At 52.0% G+C, this 15,655-nt stretch overlaps 6 protein-coding genes across 6 annotated transcripts; 4 read left to right on the plus strand and 2 right to left on the minus strand.

Moving 5' to 3' along the window:
* Positions 1 to 395: 395 nt before the first annotated feature.
* On the plus strand, positions 396 to 2,690 carry HMPREF1120_01058 (pre-mRNA-splicing factor ATP-dependent RNA helicase PRP43; the record flags this gene model as incomplete). The annotated part of the gene is made up of 1 exon (XM_009155064.1): positions 396 to 2,690. One exon carries the CDS (start codon positions 396 to 398, stop codon positions 2,688 to 2,690), a length of 2,295 nt encoding a protein of 764 aa, XP_009153312.1.
* Positions 2,691 to 4,095: 1,405 nt separating this feature from the next.
* HMPREF1120_01059 (uncharacterized protein) lies at positions 4,096 to 5,185 on the plus strand (the record flags this gene model as incomplete). The annotated part of the gene is made up of 2 exons (XM_009155065.1): positions 4,096 to 4,774; positions 4,839 to 5,185. 2 exons carry the CDS (start codon positions 4,096 to 4,098, stop codon positions 5,183 to 5,185), a joined length of 1,026 nt encoding a protein of 341 aa, XP_009153313.1.
* A 976-nt stretch (positions 5,186 to 6,161) lies between these two features.
* HMPREF1120_01060 (TRM2 protein) lies at positions 6,162 to 8,174 on the plus strand (the record flags this gene model as incomplete). Its single annotated transcript, XM_009155066.1, has 1 exon — positions 6,162 to 8,174. One exon carries the CDS (start codon positions 6,162 to 6,164, stop codon positions 8,172 to 8,174), a length of 2,013 nt encoding a protein of 670 aa, XP_009153314.1.
* Positions 7,905 to 10,225, minus strand: HMPREF1120_01061 (actin-like protein 3). Its single transcript, XM_009155067.1, has 4 exons — positions 9,946 to 10,225; positions 9,870 to 9,892; positions 9,452 to 9,813; positions 7,905 to 9,399 (listed from the first exon to the last, which is right to left on the minus strand). The coding sequence occupies exons 1-4, from the start codon at positions 9,978 to 9,980 to the stop codon at positions 8,500 to 8,502; spliced, it is 1,320 nt and encodes a 439-aa protein (XP_009153315.1). The 5' UTR covers positions 9,981 to 10,225; the 3' UTR covers positions 7,905 to 8,499.
* A 946-nt stretch (positions 10,226 to 11,171) lies between these two features.
* HMPREF1120_01062 (taspase, threonine aspartase, 1) lies at positions 11,172 to 12,749 on the plus strand (the record flags this gene model as incomplete). Its single annotated transcript, XM_009155068.1, has 1 exon — positions 11,172 to 12,749. One exon carries the CDS (start codon positions 11,172 to 11,174, stop codon positions 12,747 to 12,749), a length of 1,578 nt encoding a protein of 525 aa, XP_009153316.1.
* A 230-nt stretch (positions 12,750 to 12,979) lies between these two features.
* HMPREF1120_01063 (transcription initiation factor TFIIH subunit H3) lies at positions 12,980 to 15,200 on the minus strand. The gene is made up of 2 exons (XM_009155069.1): positions 14,834 to 15,200; positions 12,980 to 14,536 (listed from the first exon to the last, which is right to left on the minus strand). The coding sequence occupies exons 1-2, from the start codon at positions 14,877 to 14,879 to the stop codon at positions 13,215 to 13,217; spliced, it is 1,368 nt and encodes a 455-aa protein (XP_009153317.1). The 5' UTR covers positions 14,880 to 15,200; the 3' UTR covers positions 12,980 to 13,214.
* Between the last annotated feature and the right edge of the window lie 455 nt (positions 15,201 to 15,655).

Consider the following 15,655-nt stretch of genomic DNA (forward strand, 5'->3'; position numbering starts at 1 on the left):
AAAACACCCATAGGGACATAAATAAACAATGATTTGGCATGCCAGTGGTGACGGTGAATACCCAGTTGACAACGCCTGTTCGTTACCGTACTTGGCCAGCCTTGTTGGAGATGTTGCATGGTGGAATTTGCACTTCGCAGTAAGATTACGGCTGAACATAGGACACTCTGGGCGCAAAGCTGGACCGATATTTTTTTCCAGGCGGGACTTGAAGAATGTCTCTAGACTTGAAACTTGAAGGCAAGCAAACATCTAGAATAGACAAACCTTTGTCATCTCGCGCGCATTTGCGCTCTTCTAACAGGACACTCTGGTCAGCGTCGCTTTCCTTGCCGAGCGCGCCTTCCTTACCCTCCGCAACCCTCACTTCATCCGCCCTGTGCACCGATTCTATCATGGCGGGCAAACACTCAGAGAACGCGGACGGGCTGCCTGCGAAGAGGCAGAAGACATCAGCCGATATGGATCCGAAAGACAACCCCTACCTTGCGCATTGGCATGATAACGAGTCGAATGGCTATGCCAACGGAAATGGCACTCCGAACCGCAACGATGGCCCTCTGGCAGGTTTTCAACGCCACAAGACGACCGCAGAAATGGCCCGCGCTGCCGAAGATGGCAAGGTCAACCCGTTTACCGGTCGTCCTCACTCCGATAGATACTTTTCCATTCTGCAAACCAGAAGAGACCTTCCGGTGCAGGCTCAGCGAGACGAATTTCTGAAATTATACCAGCAGTCGCAGATTCTCGTTTTCGTCGGAGAGACTGGTTCCGGAAAGACCACGCAGATACCACAGTTTGTCTTGTACGATGACTTGCCTCAACAAGTTGAAAAACTCGTGGCTTGTACACAACCACGTCGAGTGGCCGCCATGTCAGTGGCCGAGCGTGTCGCGCAGGAGATGGATGTCAAACTTGGCGAAGAAGTGGGCTACAGCATCCGATTTGAAGATATGACGAGTCAAAAGACAATCCTCAAGTACATGACAGATGGTATGCTTCTTCGAGAAGCCATGAACGACCACGATTTGAACAGATACAGCACCATCATCCTGGACGAGGCGCATGAACGGACGCTGGCTACGGATGTGTTGATGGCTCTCCTGAAAGAGGTTGTGTTGCGCAGATCCGACTTGAAACTCATTATCATGTCTGCCACCCTGGACGCTCAAAAGTTCCAGCGGTACTTCAACGATGCGCCCCTGTTGGCAGTGCCTGGACGTACGCATCCGGTCGAGATCTTCTACACCCCAGAACCCGAGCGAGATTATGTTGAAGCCGCTATCAGGACTGTTCTCCAAATTCACGCCACGGAACCAGAGGGTGATATCTTGTTATTCTTGACCGGAGAAGAAGAGATCGAGGATGCGTGTCGCAAGATATCCTTGGAGGCCGATGAAATGATTCGCGAGGCTGATGCTGGTCCGATGAAAGTCTATCCTTTGTACGGTACACTACCTCCTGCCCAACAACAAAAGATATTCGAGCCAGCACCACCCCCGCGGCGGCCAGGTGGCAGAGCAGGACGGAAATGCATTGTCGCCACCAATATTGCCGAGACGTCCTTGACAATCGACGGAATCGTGTACGTGGTCGACCCGGGATTCTCCAAACAGAAGGTCTACAACCCACGCATTCGTGTCGAATCATTGCTCGTTTCGCCTATTTCCAAGGCTTCCGCTCAACAGAGAGCTGGTCGTGCCGGTCGTACACGGCCGGGAAAATGTTTCAGGTTGTACACTGAAGGTGCATTCAAGAAGGAGCTGATTGAGCAGACCTACCCTGAGATCTTGAGGTCGAACTTGTCATCTACCGTCTTGGAGCTGAAGAAACTGGGTGTCGACGATCTTGTGCATTTCGATCTGATGGACCCGCCCGCCCCAGAGACTTTGATGCGGGCGTTGGAAGAGTTGAACTACCTTGCATGTCTTGATGACGATGGAAACCTGACGACTATGGGCCGTCTTGCTTCCGAGTTTCCTCTGGACCCAGCACTCGCAGTCATGCTCATTTCGTCACCCGAGTTCTATTGCTCGAACGAGATCTTGAGCTTGACAGCACTGCTCTCGGTGCCGCAAATATTCGTTCGACCGGCATCAGCGAGAAAGCGTGCCGACGAGATGAAGAATCTTTTCGCTCATCCGGATGGCGATCACTTGACGTTGCTGAATGTGTACCACGCCTTCAAGGGTCCTGAAGCGCAAGCGAATCCCAGACAGTGGTGCCATGACCATTTCCTCAGCCTTCGAGCTCTGCAGTCTGCTGATAATGTACGTCTGCAACTCAAACGCATCATGGAGCGCGAAGAACTGGAGTTGATGTCGACACCTTTTGAAGACAAAAAGTACTACGAGAACATCCGGCGAGCCTTGGTCTCTGGATTCTTTATGCAGGTTGCCAAGAAGGAAGCAAACGGCAAGACGTACACGACAGTCAAAGACAACCAAACTGTGCTCCTGCATCCTAGCACTGTTCTGGGCCAGGAGAGTGAGTGGGTGGTTTACAACGAGTTCGTGCTTACTAGTAAGAACTACATTCGGACTGTGACCGCGGTCAGGGGCGAATGGCTTCTTGATATTGCACCGGGTTATTACGACATCGACAGTTTCCCCAAAGGCGAGGTCCGGACGGCGCTGCAGAGGATAGCAGAGAGAATGGCTCGGCGACAGAAGATGAAAGGGAGCAGGTAGCGGCACATATTTTTGCCCTGTGTGAGGCGTGAGCTCCATGACTGGCGCGCAACAGAATCCGGCGCAGGTTAATGAAGATCCGCTCTGTAATGAAAACGCTGGACCCATCCATTATCTGATTCATGTTCCATGGTTGTCCAACTTCTGATTACTCGGCTTTCGATAGCTCACAGCAGGCGGAAGACTTTTCTGTGGCGGACAACCTGGTATCTTAAACCCGGTCAAGGAGCCGCGGTGACCCAGCCACGACCGGGTGGCCATGCTTTCAGGCCGTTTCCGGGGCTTTGCTGGCATAGCAGCACTTTTCTACCGAGACGAACTCTAGGCCTTGACAACTTGTTCATTGTTTCAATAGCCTGTGTTTCGTGATTCTATCCTGTTCGCTCCCCCTTACAACTTGCTAGCGTGAGGGCGCGGCCAGGTAATAGTGACTTTGGGAGACTCAAATGCCCTATGCAGCACGGCAGTGTCCATAGGTAGGTACTGAGGATGTCCGGCTCACGGGAGCTGCGGCGCCTGTCACCTGACCTCGATTGAAGCTGTGTTTGGTCTTCGCTTCTCGTTCTTTTATCTACCTAGGTACCCAGATATCTCTGATTACTTTATATATCACTCCTTCGAAATTGTCTCGGACCGTCAGTCTGGGCATTACGACGCTAGCCTCGTCCAGGGAAAAATGCTGACTGAATTGATGATGCAGGATGTCAGCAAGCGAAGAACAATCTTACTACCTAGTCGGTCTGCCATCCCGTGCTATCTTGGGCTTGGTGCGCCTTATTGGTGGCTGATTGCACATTTTCGCTCCCTGAGGCTGAGCCTCGTCAGCCCTGTGCACAGTATATCCCATGCCTTCACCACTTCCTTTAGCCAGGCCGGTCTGGCCGTCGGTCAGAGGCAACACAGCATGCCCTCGAGACTCTTGGCCGTGATGAGAGACACGTTCGCTAAGCTTGCGGTCCAAACCAAAAAGGGTGAAACAGGTCAAGACTCTGTCCTACACTGTCGGGCGACCCATCGATCAGGCCTCCACATGTCGACATCCTTCTGGCGATGGTCATAATAAGGCCGCCAAACATTGCTTCGGAGCAGTCCATCCGTATATGTTAGTGGGGCCCTTTTCAATCTGGCGTCTGTTTTGCAAGGATTTCGCTTTTTCATACAGCGTGGCTGCTCTCTCATTGTTGTGCAGCATATACTCCACAGACCCGTCGAGGGCCGCCTTACACAAGGTTTGGTTGCTATCTCGCTCAAGTTTGTTATTCGATCCTCACTGTCGAGTTTCTTTCTATTGCAAGCGTCGATTTACTCACTAGCGCCCTTCTCGAACGAGCGTTGTGCGATTTTCAACGGTCTGCATTCTACAACAATATCTGCCGCGAGTTATCAACTTCAGTAAAGGAACAGCATGCCGCGCCACGCACAAATGCCGGATATGGCGCAGATACAACGGCGAGATAGCTTCAACGATACTGATTATGAATCCTGCCCGGTGGGAGGGCGATGGGCCAAGTGCGAAGACGTCAACTATCCAACATTCATAGGATGCTGCTCCAGCAATCCGTGCTCAGGGCAGATGTGCCCGGCGGAAAACCTGTTTCCGATGGGCTTTGGTGCGGTGACAAGTCCCGCGCCAGACTATCCGAATCATTCTTGTCCGTATGGAGGTTTATGGTATACCTGCGCCGCCAACACGATACCTTTTCAAGGATGCTGCGTGAGCAATCCATGCAATGGTCAAGGCTGTCCTTCTGCGGATTTGCGACCCGCTGCCCTCCATACAGTCGTCGTTGCCGGAACGTCGACGTTCACAGTCCCGTCCTCGGTCTCAACGCCAGCTCCCACCAGTACATCAAGTTCCACGACAACTGCTTGGACGACATCAACTTTTACGCCCGCACAGTCATCGCACAAGACAAATACGGCTGCCATAGCCGGGGGTGCCAGTGCGGCTGGAGTGGTTGTGCTGGCGGTCATCGTAATCGTGTTCTACTGTTGTTTGCGACGAAGAAAAGCAAAAGCCGCTGCCAATTCTCAGCCGGCACAATCGCAAGAGCTCAAAAATTACTATAGCCCTGCCACCAATGGTGAGTTGACTTGGTTCTTCGGGCAGGTTCCGAGCGTGTCGTGTCACTAATGCTGGACAAATAGTTTCCACTCCTCTACCAAACTACACCAAGTCAGCAGCACACGATCCATCCTCCCCTACACCCACATATACATCCGGCGGGACTCCGCGATTCCAAGAGGCCGAGCCGCAGGAAATCATGGGATTGGGATTGTCGACAGAAGAGTTTCATCGACGGAGCAAGTCACGGACGCCCGCGCAGAGCCTCGGTTCGCCTATTGAGTTGCCTTCTCAACGTCCTTCTGGGATGGCGCCCGAGCTGGAGGCGGATAGTCCACTCCTAGACTCTAGGTCTAGGCAGACGAATGAGCGCAAGTCTACACTTCATAACAGTACAGGATACAGCGACTTTGGGACAGATGGGTCGTGAATGCAAGCCAAAAATTCGGCAAGTCAGCAAAATATGCTATGACCATGGAAATTTCTTTGGCGTCTAGTTGGGAAATATGCAGTACCGGTCAACCTTTACTCACGACTTACTGTTACTCCAACTTCGAAAAATGATTCTGATGGTGCAAAAGCACATGCAGCACGACGGACGGCACTTTCGGTCATCGATCGGATCTTTCGCCTAACCGAATCATGGCGTGCCGTGGCCAACTGCCTATGATCCCCTAATTGGTTGGACGTGCCGCTGGCCATCGGGATGCCAGTGGGAGGAGACAGGCTTCCCGGGTGTCCTCAAGGTTGCTCGGGTCTTGCAAGGCGTTCAGATGATGGCGGCCAGCCGCCGTTCTGTGTTAGCGGTACACATAAACCCGAAAATTGATTGTAATGAGAGGTCTAGGGTGGTTCCATTTTTTTACTCAGGGGTCCAGATGGGGCATATTATATACAGCGGCATTTGGTTGTCTACCTAACGAGCCAAAAAGGCCCCGTCCGTATTGACCACGAAGCCATTATGCTGGATACAGAATAGCAGTCCCCAAGATCATTGTTTCCAACAATGAACTCACTCATCAACATCGATCAAACCCTGTAATCCATCTTATCTGATTGGTCTACCTGGTTCCTCCCCTCACGTGACCATGTATTTTTCCCGTTGCCAGACTCTACTCACTCACTTGTTTGGACTTTTTACGGGGCGTCGTGAAATATCACGACTGCATGGAGATGGTCAGCCTCTGGACTCTGCCATACCTTATGTTGCACAGCCATATTGTAACAACATTCACAACTTTCCCACTGCGCTCTTCAATTCACCCACACCTTAATTAGTCGGGGCTGTACCATCACCACCAAGGCCGCCAACAAGGTTTTCATTCCGAAGAATTTTCCAGTGGCAGTCTGGGAATTACAATGCAGCGGTGACAACTTAAGCAAAGAAAATTATGCAAAAGTTGAGAATGTTGTCCAAACCAGCGAAACGGCAGAAGTTCATGCCCAAAAAGCTCGCGAGCGAAGGGACGCCTTCCGAAGTTCTCACATTCGAAGCCGAAGCCCTCCTACGAGTAGGCCAGCAACAGAGCCAAGCAGCGGCAGCAGCAGGACCTACAGTCAACGGAGATGCCGATGCCGCTGTGAAATTCACCATACCAGAGCCCCAGACAGAACTAGAACTCGAGATCGAAGAGCTCTCATCTACAGGCGACGGGCTAGCGTATTCGACCCACAAGAACCATGTCTATGTCGTTCCCTTTTCTGTGCCACGCGACCGGGTTCTCGCCAAAACGTTCCCCCAGAAACCCAACGGTCTATTCACATACCTCGACTTCATCAAAGTGTTGCGTCCGTCGCCGAAACGTGACGGCATCACCCCCGGATGCAAGTACTTCGGCGTCTGCTCCGGCTGTCAGCTACAGATGATGTCGTACGAGGAGCAGCTGAAGCACAAAAAGACGATCGTTGAGAAGGCGTTCAAGTATTTCTCGAATCTGGATCCGTCAAGGATTCCACCTGTCGGGGACACCGTGGGCTCGCCGCTGCAGTATGGATACCGGACGAAATTGACGCCTCATTACGATGCGCCTAAGAAACGAGGTGGGAAGAATAAAAGCAATGTAGACTCAAATGTTCTGGCTCCGGCTACGCCTCCGCCTGCTATTGGGTTCGGTATCAAAGGGACTCGCAAAGTGATGGATATTGAGTCGTGTCCTATCGGCACGCCGATCATTAATCGAGGACTGAGGATCGAGCGGCGCAAGGTCCATGAGACGTTCAGCCAGCGCAAGAATGGCGCGACTATTTTGCTGCGCGAATCGACGGTGCGCAAGCCCAAACCCCTCATGGGCGCGGACGCCAGCGAAGAGAAGAACTCTCAACAGAGCGAGAAGAACGTCTCGTCCAACCAGAATACGACAAAGTCCGAACAGACGCAAGCCGATTCCTCGTCAGCGATCAGCTCGTCAACCTCCGCCACCAACGGCATTTCTACTCCTAACAACCGCAATAGCAACGGAAACCTCCCCAATTACGACGCACAATCAGACACAGTCGACTTCACCGGTCTATCCACATGCATCACACCCCATCCATCACCATTGACCCTCCCACTCCCTCAACCTCTATCGATCCAACACCTAACAAAAGAAGATGGCCAGCCCCAGATCATCTACGACTACGACAACTATCAGGAGATCAAAACATATGCCTCAAACGGAAGTGACTGGACAACCGAACATGTTGGACAGTTTAAATTCATGAGTCGAGCCAACTCGTTTTTTCAGAACAATAATTCCATTTTGGAGACGTTTATTCGCTATGTGAGGGAGAATTGTGTGCCTACTGCTCGCTCCGCTCGCAGTACGAACAATGCGAGTGCTACGGGCAGTTCGAGCAGTATGACCAACGCCAACACCAACGGCATCAGCGGCGCCACCGCCACCCCCAGTCCCCTTCCAATCAAATACCTCCTCGACGCCTACTGCGGCAGCGGCCTCTTCGCCGTCTGCCTATCCCCGCTCTTTTCCTCAGTCCTAGGGATCGACATCGACGTGCAAGGCGTCGAAGCCGCCCGTCGCAACGCAGAAGCCAACTCCATCCCCAACGCCGGGTTTATCGCCGCCGACGCAGAATGTCTGTTTGCAGATGTGCCCTTTCCGCCGGATCAGACGCTTGTGGTGATTGATCCGCCGCGGAAGGGGGCTAGTGTGGATTTCCTCAAGCAGTTGTGCAATTTTGGACCGAGGAGAGTGGTGTATGTTAGTTGTAATGTGCATACTCAGGCGAGGGATGTGGGGATGTTGGTTTCGGGATTTGATGATGATGGTACGAAAAATGGAGGTGGTGCCAATGAAGATGGTGGTGTGAAAGGAAAAGGCAATTGGCGATATGAGATTGAAAGTCTGAGAGGGTTTGATTTCTTTCCTCAGACGGGACATGTTGAGGGGGTGTGTTTTTTGACGAGGGTTGAGAAATGAGGAACGGACAAAAGGAATGGGACAAACCAGAATCAATTGGGTCGAGTGCAAGGAGAGAACGCTTGGACTCGGTAATAACGGGTGTACAATGTATTGTAATTGGGTCTGACTTGATCTGCACTACCGGCATTCCTATTCCAGCTTGTATCACGGTCGGAATAGAACAGGAACAGGATACCAAACCTGGACAGGATTCAACTGGATAGACGAATATCAATTTCATGGCGTGATACCAATAGCTTGACCAGCAGGATGAGTTGAATTCCAGAGTCGAAAATCAATTTTTTCTTTCTCGCCTAAGTCTGCAAAATGTCTTCCTGTCGAACTAAGTACTGCCTGGACCACCTAGCAAGGCGAATCTCCGAACAATACTAGGTCCAACCTCATCATACTCGGCCTTGGTGTGGCAGTAACTGCGGAACTCGGGTGTCTGACCCAACAGACTGCCACCAAACCACGGGCCATGTCTTTGACGCTTGTGAGTGACAACTTGGACTTCCAATCCACCACTCTTGGCGCCACCGCTGCGAGCTTCCGACGCACGGATACGGGCATCCACCAAATGTCGAATGTCGCGTTGTAACCGACGGCCAAAGTCCTTGTACAAAGTCGAGCCACCAGACAAGACAATGTTCTTGTAAAGCCCTCTACGCACGTCAATAGGCGACGATTGAATGACGCCGTCGACAACTGTCGGAAGGGGGGTGAGGAAGTCTGAAGAATAAATTTCGGGATTGAAAAAGATCTCAGGGGCCAAGAATCGTTCGTAGCCGACATCGATCGTCACTGATCTTCCGTTCGGCGAGGTGACGGTATGCTTGAGGAACCGATCGGGTTCCTTGTCGTATCGAGCAAACTCCTTGACAATATCGGGACAGACGTAGCAGTATTCCTCCTTGACCCTTTCGGCCGTCTTCAGACTGCTATCGGGCTCCCCTCGGTCTCGGAGGAGACTCTGCACGAAATAGGTGATATCTCGTCCTGCGATTGGAATGCTTTTGATCGACGATCCAATCACATACCCTTCGGCGACGGGAATGATATGTGTCACGCCGTCACCGGAGTCGATGACCGTTCCGGTAAGAGATCTGTCGACCACTTTGGAGGATGTCCATGAAGCAGCCAGAGCAAGGACGGCTTGCACCGCAATGTAGAGGCCGGCACAGTTGAAGGACTCGAACATGATTTCCGCAGTATTCTCGCGGTTCTCGGGAGGATTTAGGGGCTATGAAGTAGTCAGTTGCCAATGCTCCAGATTTATCATGTTTCTCACATACGGGTTCGGTGAGAAGGAAGTAATGGTCTTCTGGCTCAACTCTCAAATACTGGAATATAGAGTTCGACCAGAACCGTTCCATGTGGTCCCAGTTTTCGATCTGCCCGTGTCTGATGGGATAATTGATGCTGTATCCCGGACCATTTGCTGCGGCAAGAGCCTCGTCTCCAATAAAGAAGTCCAGGTCTTCAGTGCCACGTTTTGCTGATAGATTCGAGCTAGGACCTGCACCGCCGGTCAAGAACGAAGGCTTGTTTGCCACGGATGGTCTTCCTGGGCCTGTTCCTGCACCACCCCCTCCGGCACCTTTCATCGCGATGGCCGTAGGAAACACCCATGAGGGGGCATCGTTCCCGGCGAACCCTAACAACCGGCGCGTTAGACGAGGACAAGAGGGAAGCTGAGGGGCATGAGCGCACCAAGTTTGGAAAATCCAGTCCCACTGTGAGTGTTGTTAGCAGTGGTTTTCAATGTATGGTCTGCAGTTGTACCTACTTGTCCATGACAACGGCTGGGGTTTGGGAGGCCATGGTGGAGGATGTGCAACTGCGCGGCCTCGAACTGGGGCTAGGGACGGAGGATATGGCGTGTTATTTCAAGGAAGAGGGCTGCTAGGGGGAAGCTGGAGTTGCCTGTATGCTCATCGCAAGGCTGAGACGGCGAGAAGTTATAAGATAGGCACCCTACGTTGGTGGCAGGCAGCTTCAATATGGCAGACAATGGAACGACAAGTTGCAGTGCTGGCCAGGTAGTAAGTAGGACGTAGGTACTTGAGACCTGACGCCTGAAGTGGGTTGGTCGTGGTCGCTGTCGCATGTCTTAGTCAGCCGGAAGTTGCACGTGATTGCCCTAATTATTCGACGTCTATTGTAAAGAACCGAGACCTCCGGGTATCCAATAAAAGTCAACGTTTGCCCGTCTCTGGCGATGTCAATGTATACCTAGGTATGCAGGATAGGTGTCTCAGCTCTACCACAGTAAATATGGCCTGAGCGGAGTTGGTCAGAGACTCACGTTGCGGTCACTCTACTGGTTTGACTGTTAAGGAGGACACAGCATGATGGAGGGTTGAAGATTGCAGCCTGTAACTGCAGGCGCAGAGCTCGTTGTCCGGAAGGTCAATGAATGGCGCAGCCTGACGGCGATGACTATTCCTACTTCCACCGTCACTACAGTACGACTACCAGCTTCAGATTACTACTCCTTATTCTTCACCGCGGTGCAGCCTGCGGTTGCTCTCGTACTGCCTGCCACTGCATGTACCATTACTACCACCACTATTGAGCAGACTGCTACTGCTGCTGCTGCGCTACCACGACTGGAGATAAGCCACATCCTTTCTTCTAGCATACTACCTTTCCAGCACCTTTCCGCCCAACAGCTTTAAAGGCTGTAGGCTTTATCTCCTTCATTCGTTTGCGTTTGTTTCGCCGTCACTCACCGGCGTGAGCACTCTCCTTGTCACTTGTCTCGTGGGTCTGGCGTTCCAACAGCCAAACGCCACCTTCTGACCATCACATTCACTCTTGTTCACTGTATCCCACATTGCAGTGCATGTTGTAATCTCTGTTCTCGCCTGTTATCTCTCTCGGTATCGATTCGCTCTCTCGATACCTGGTGCTTCGGAGGGATCAATCACGAATGAACATAGCCTGAAAAAGAGCTGCCTCGATCCTCTACTCCTCTTCAAGTTTCATGTCTTCGCCATCCGATATCATCAAATGCCGCGTCGATCTCACGACAGTGGCGACCTCTGTGCCGTATTCATCCACGCCGGAGCAGGGTACCATAGCCATCAAAATGAACGAATGCACCTGACGGCCGTCAACGATGCGGCTAAAGTCGCCATGGCTGTCTTAAAAAATGGAGGGGATGCCACGGATGCTGTGGAGATGGCGATTCGACTTCTGGAGGACAAGGAAATCACGAATGCGGGTTATGGTAGCAACTTGACCATAGAAGGCCAGGTCGAATGTGATGCTACCATGATCGATCACCTAGGTCGCAGTGGCGCGGTGGGCGCTATCTCTCAGGTCAAAAACCCCATTGCCGTGGCTCGACTAGTTCTGGACGAGTCGACCAAGCCATTGTCTCTACAACGAGTTCCACCTAACCTTCTGGTGGGACCAGGTGCCACCGACTACGCCCATAACAAGGGTATACCTATCCTCCCCCCAGACTTTCTCGTCTCGGCGAACGCTCGTGAACGGTGGTACAGATGGAAAATGGATCTTGAAGAAGCAAAGGTGAAAGAACAGGAGAGTTTCGGACAGAACTCGACACAAGGCCAGACTACCGCTTTTACTCAAGCCGTCCCTTCTCCTTCAGCCTCGGGCTTTTCCAGTCCGGCACCTTCACCTTCGGTGCTTGAGCAGCGTCCGACCTTGTCAAAACTGCCTCCCATGGTGCGGCCTTTGGTTGCATCAGCTGCGGATGTACCGACCTTGGCAAGGGTCGGAGATGACAGAAACTCAAGACATCCGTCCTCCCTCAATGTATCGCCTAGCTTTGCGACAGAGCAAAGCAGCTTCGTCGAGCATGGATCAGCCGATGATTCGGACCTTACAGCTGACGACCATATGCCATGGATAGCCTCTGCTCCCAAGCGACAGAAGCTAAACGGTTCCTTCGACGGCCCAATGGGTGACGAGGAAGATATCCCCCTGGAGTTGCTTGCCGTTGGACCCCAAGAAACCCCGAACATGGAACACTATGAACGGGAAGATAATATTACGGACACTGTAGGAGCGATCGCAGTGGACTGTTTTGGCCACATCGCGGCCGGCTCGTCTTCCGGCGGTATTGGTATGAAACACAAGGGACGCTGTGGTCCAGCAGCTCTGGTCGGCATTGGCACAGCCGTGATTCCTGCCGATCCACAAGATGCGACACAAACTTGCGTTGCCACTGTTACCAGCGGCACTGGAGAACATATGGTCACGACGACTGCAGCGGCCACGGCGGCAGAGCGGATCTACAGTTCAGTGCGCAAGGAGAACGGGAAGCTGGCATCGTGTAACGAAGACGAAGCCATGTATTCTGTTATTCAGAACGACTTCATGACCCATCCAGGAGTCATCAACACCCACTGCGCCGGAGCCATTGGAATTCTGGCAGTCAAGAAGTCCCGCGACGGTATCTACTTTTACTTCGGGCATAACACGGATTCCTTTGCCTTGGCATCTATGCACTCGGAAGAACGCAAACCGGTCTGTACCATGTCACGCAGCAAAGGACACGGCTCAATTGCTCAGGGAGGACGTGTGACCCGAGTCAAAAGCGGCCGACTTCGCGGATGAAGCTCGTGAGACGTATCTGCCAAATGGAAAGTGAGAAGTGCCTGTACGGGAACGCGCTCGAGGTGGAAGCCGACAGACAATGCACCTAGAGGATCAGCTACTATCCGCACCGCCCAGAAGAACGATGCCACAGGAAGAGAGACGTGGCCAAGAACAGGGCTTGTTGAACAGCAAGATTTATGTGAGGGTTGCAAAAACAAAAAGGACGGGACAGGAGAGAAGCGAAAGGGTGGGTGGAGCGGCATATTATTAGTTATCAGTCCGTCCCGATAGGCATGTCACAGTACTGCAGGCCTCGAGGTGTGTTCTCCCTCTAGCAGCCTTGAAATAGGACACCCGACCTAGAATAGCAACCCAGATACCCAGCCTAAAGTTGAACCGAGCTTAGTGCTATCACCGTTGAACTTGTGCTTTGTTTTTGTAAAGCCGGATCGACCTGGCAGTAGCATTTTGAGCTCGTTATTGTTATTGTTGTCGTTGTGGGGTACCTGGTGTCCCTGGCGTTCCTGGGGTCGAATGTTGCTGTAGTTGTTTCTTCTTGGATTTCCTCGCCGGAGGGACGACCACAGGCCGGGCGCCGTAGTTGCCGAGCGACAAATGAGTGCCGCAGGTCAAACAATCCGCGTTTTCGGGAACAGAGCAAAAAATGCTCAGACAGATGCTGCAGACAAAACCGACGCTAACGACATTGCGGTGACAGAAGCAGGCGGCGCGGAAGTCGACGTCGATGCGGGTCGGGAGGATCAAATGGGCGGCACGGGTCGAGGGAGATGGGAGGAGAGATGTTAGGAGGTATGTGAGGAAAGCTTGGGATGATGCTGCTGATGCTTGTGATTGGGATTGAGATTTTGGGAGCTGTGCAGCAATAAAGATCCCGTGCGTCGCGTCGGCAGCTTGTTGCAGAAAGACGGTCGAGTTTGACGTATTGCCTGCCGTTGTCGTATTGTTGTCACCGGCGGGAGTTTGATTGTTGGTGCTGGTTTGTTGCGCTTGAGTGGTGGTGTTGTTGGTTTGCAAAGGTAAAGGTAATTGCAAAATATCAATCGGAATAGCTAGTCTCTGACAGGCGAAAATGGCATTCATGATCGGAATGTACTGGTGAGCCAGGTCTGTCGAGGGGGAGACGGACACCAACAGGATGCGCGACTGGAGAGATGTATTGTTGTTGGAGGAGGAACTGTTGGGGTCGCCTGTGGTGGTGGTGGTGTTGGTGGTGGCAGCGGCAGTGGTATCGGCTGCACCGCTTGAGCCAATTACTGATTCGGCGTAGGCGATGGATTCGCGGTTGATATAGCTTAGAGCCAGGGTCAATGCGCCTGCGATCATGGTGGTGGGACTTCGTGAGACGGCGTCGGGAGATGTGCTTGCGAGGAGAGTGGTGAGGTTGTGGATGAGTTCTTCTTCGACGAGGCGGAAGGGTCGGTATTTGTTGCCTGTTTCTTCGGCGGATGAGGAGGAGGATGGAATAGAGTCATTGTTTTTGGTACCGTTGTTGACGTTGAGTTTGAATCGTTTCGTCGAGTCGGTTAGGTCGTTGTTGTTGGTGTGAGAGGATGATGATAGTGGTGGTGGTGGTTCTTGTTCTGTTGGTGTCGGATATAGCCAGGTCGCTTTGTCGCAGTGGGAGGCGATCACGGCGACTTTGTTGGTGTAGTTTGCTGCGAGGTGGGCGTTGATAAACACTAACAGATTGGCGACGGCTGATGAGAAGGATAGGGTGGATGAGAGTAATGACCAGGCGGCGGGATTGGTGTCGAGAATGATGGCTAGGAGGGAGGGAGATTGTTCTGTATTGGGCGAATAGTGAATAGTTAGTTACCTGGGCAGTGTTTGAGCTGGGATGATAGTAAGATGAATGAACGGGCTTGATAGAGGGACAAGGGTTGATGATGGTAGAGAACGCTTGTAATAGGTCTCAGGCTGGTAGTTCATATCTTTGTTATATGCTCTTTTCAATCGTGTTGGCAGCCTTGTCGGTCATCCAATATTCAAGCTTGTATGGGAAGGCCATAGGAGCCCATCGCAATTGTCTCCAGGCTTTTCGTGGCACTATTTCACAAGCGGTATTCAGACAATGTACATACCGTGAGAAGTCTTGTCATAATGTTCAGAGCCGTCGACGGCGTTCATGGTGAGGATTTTAGATACCCAGAATTGGGCATTAAGGTGTTGACGGACCAGAAGGAATGGTGGCTTGAAGAGAGATGCAAATAATGATGCTGATATACCGACCAGTATTGTGAACCACGTCGCTGTTCAGGTTCTACACCAGTTGACGTTGTGGTTGATGTTGAGGTTGCGATACTTAAGCCACTGCAAGCGCCACACCTGCGTGTTAGCCACAGTCAGCCCCTAAAGGGATTAGGTGGCTAAGGAGTCCGCTGCCTGCAAATCAACTGCGCCAGCCTCGCACCAACCCCTTTGACATTACCACCTACTACTACCTGGTAGTAGGTATACACAGTACTACGTTATACAAACAGCGGCATCAATCAAGCATCACAAGGCTGAGGTAAGCTTCACACTTTATTCAGCTCGGGTTGTTGCACTGCACTATAAAATGTTACAGTATCACTAGAAGACCTTCCACTTGCCCCGAAGTGGGTAGGACACTGGTATGCGCATCAGGCCTGTTCACCGCTTCATCCTGCAACCCCTAAACTGGCAGCTAGAATGATGATATTGTTGTGAAGGCAGAGTCGTTCCTTATTGTTGGGCAGCCGTTCCAGACGTGTAGTAACCATCCAACAGTCAACGTGGCAGTACTGAGTGGCAGAAGTAGAGTACTGTTGTTTCGTTATCTCTACCACATGCGGCGTAGTTGCAGTTTTACCTCATCTCGGCCAAAAACTCGTAAGCGGCGCTAGTTTATCGCCGACCACATGTCGATTTTTCCACCGCTTTCC

This window comes from Exophiala dermatitidis, assembly GCF_000230625.1.
Source record: "Exophiala dermatitidis NIH/UT8656 unplaced genomic scaffold supercont1.1, whole genome shotgun sequence".
NCBI classification, from domain to species: Eukaryota; Fungi; Ascomycota; class Eurotiomycetes; order Chaetothyriales; family Herpotrichiellaceae; genus Exophiala; species Exophiala dermatitidis.

Excerpts from the sequence above, each read along its gene's own strand:
- HMPREF1120_01061 (XM_009155067.1), bottom strand. The coding sequence starts at position 9,980 with ATGGCCTCCCAAACCCCAGCCGTTGTCATGGACAA. Across the intron at positions 9,893-9,945 it reads CCAGCCGTTGTCATGGACAA|TGGGACTGGATTTTCCAAAC; the intron begins GTAGGTACAACT and ends CAACACTCACAG. Across the intron at positions 9,814-9,869 it reads GACTGGATTTTCCAAACTTG|GGTTCGCCGGGAACGATGCC; the intron begins GTGCGCTCATGC and ends GCCGGTTGTTAG.
- HMPREF1120_01063 (XM_009155069.1), bottom strand. The coding sequence starts at position 14,879 with ATGAACGCCGTCGACGGCTCTGAACATTATGACAAGACTTCTCACG. Across the intron at positions 14,537-14,833 it reads TTATGACAAGACTTCTCACG|AACAATCTCCCTCCCTCCTA; the intron begins GTATGTACATTG and ends CGCCCAATACAG.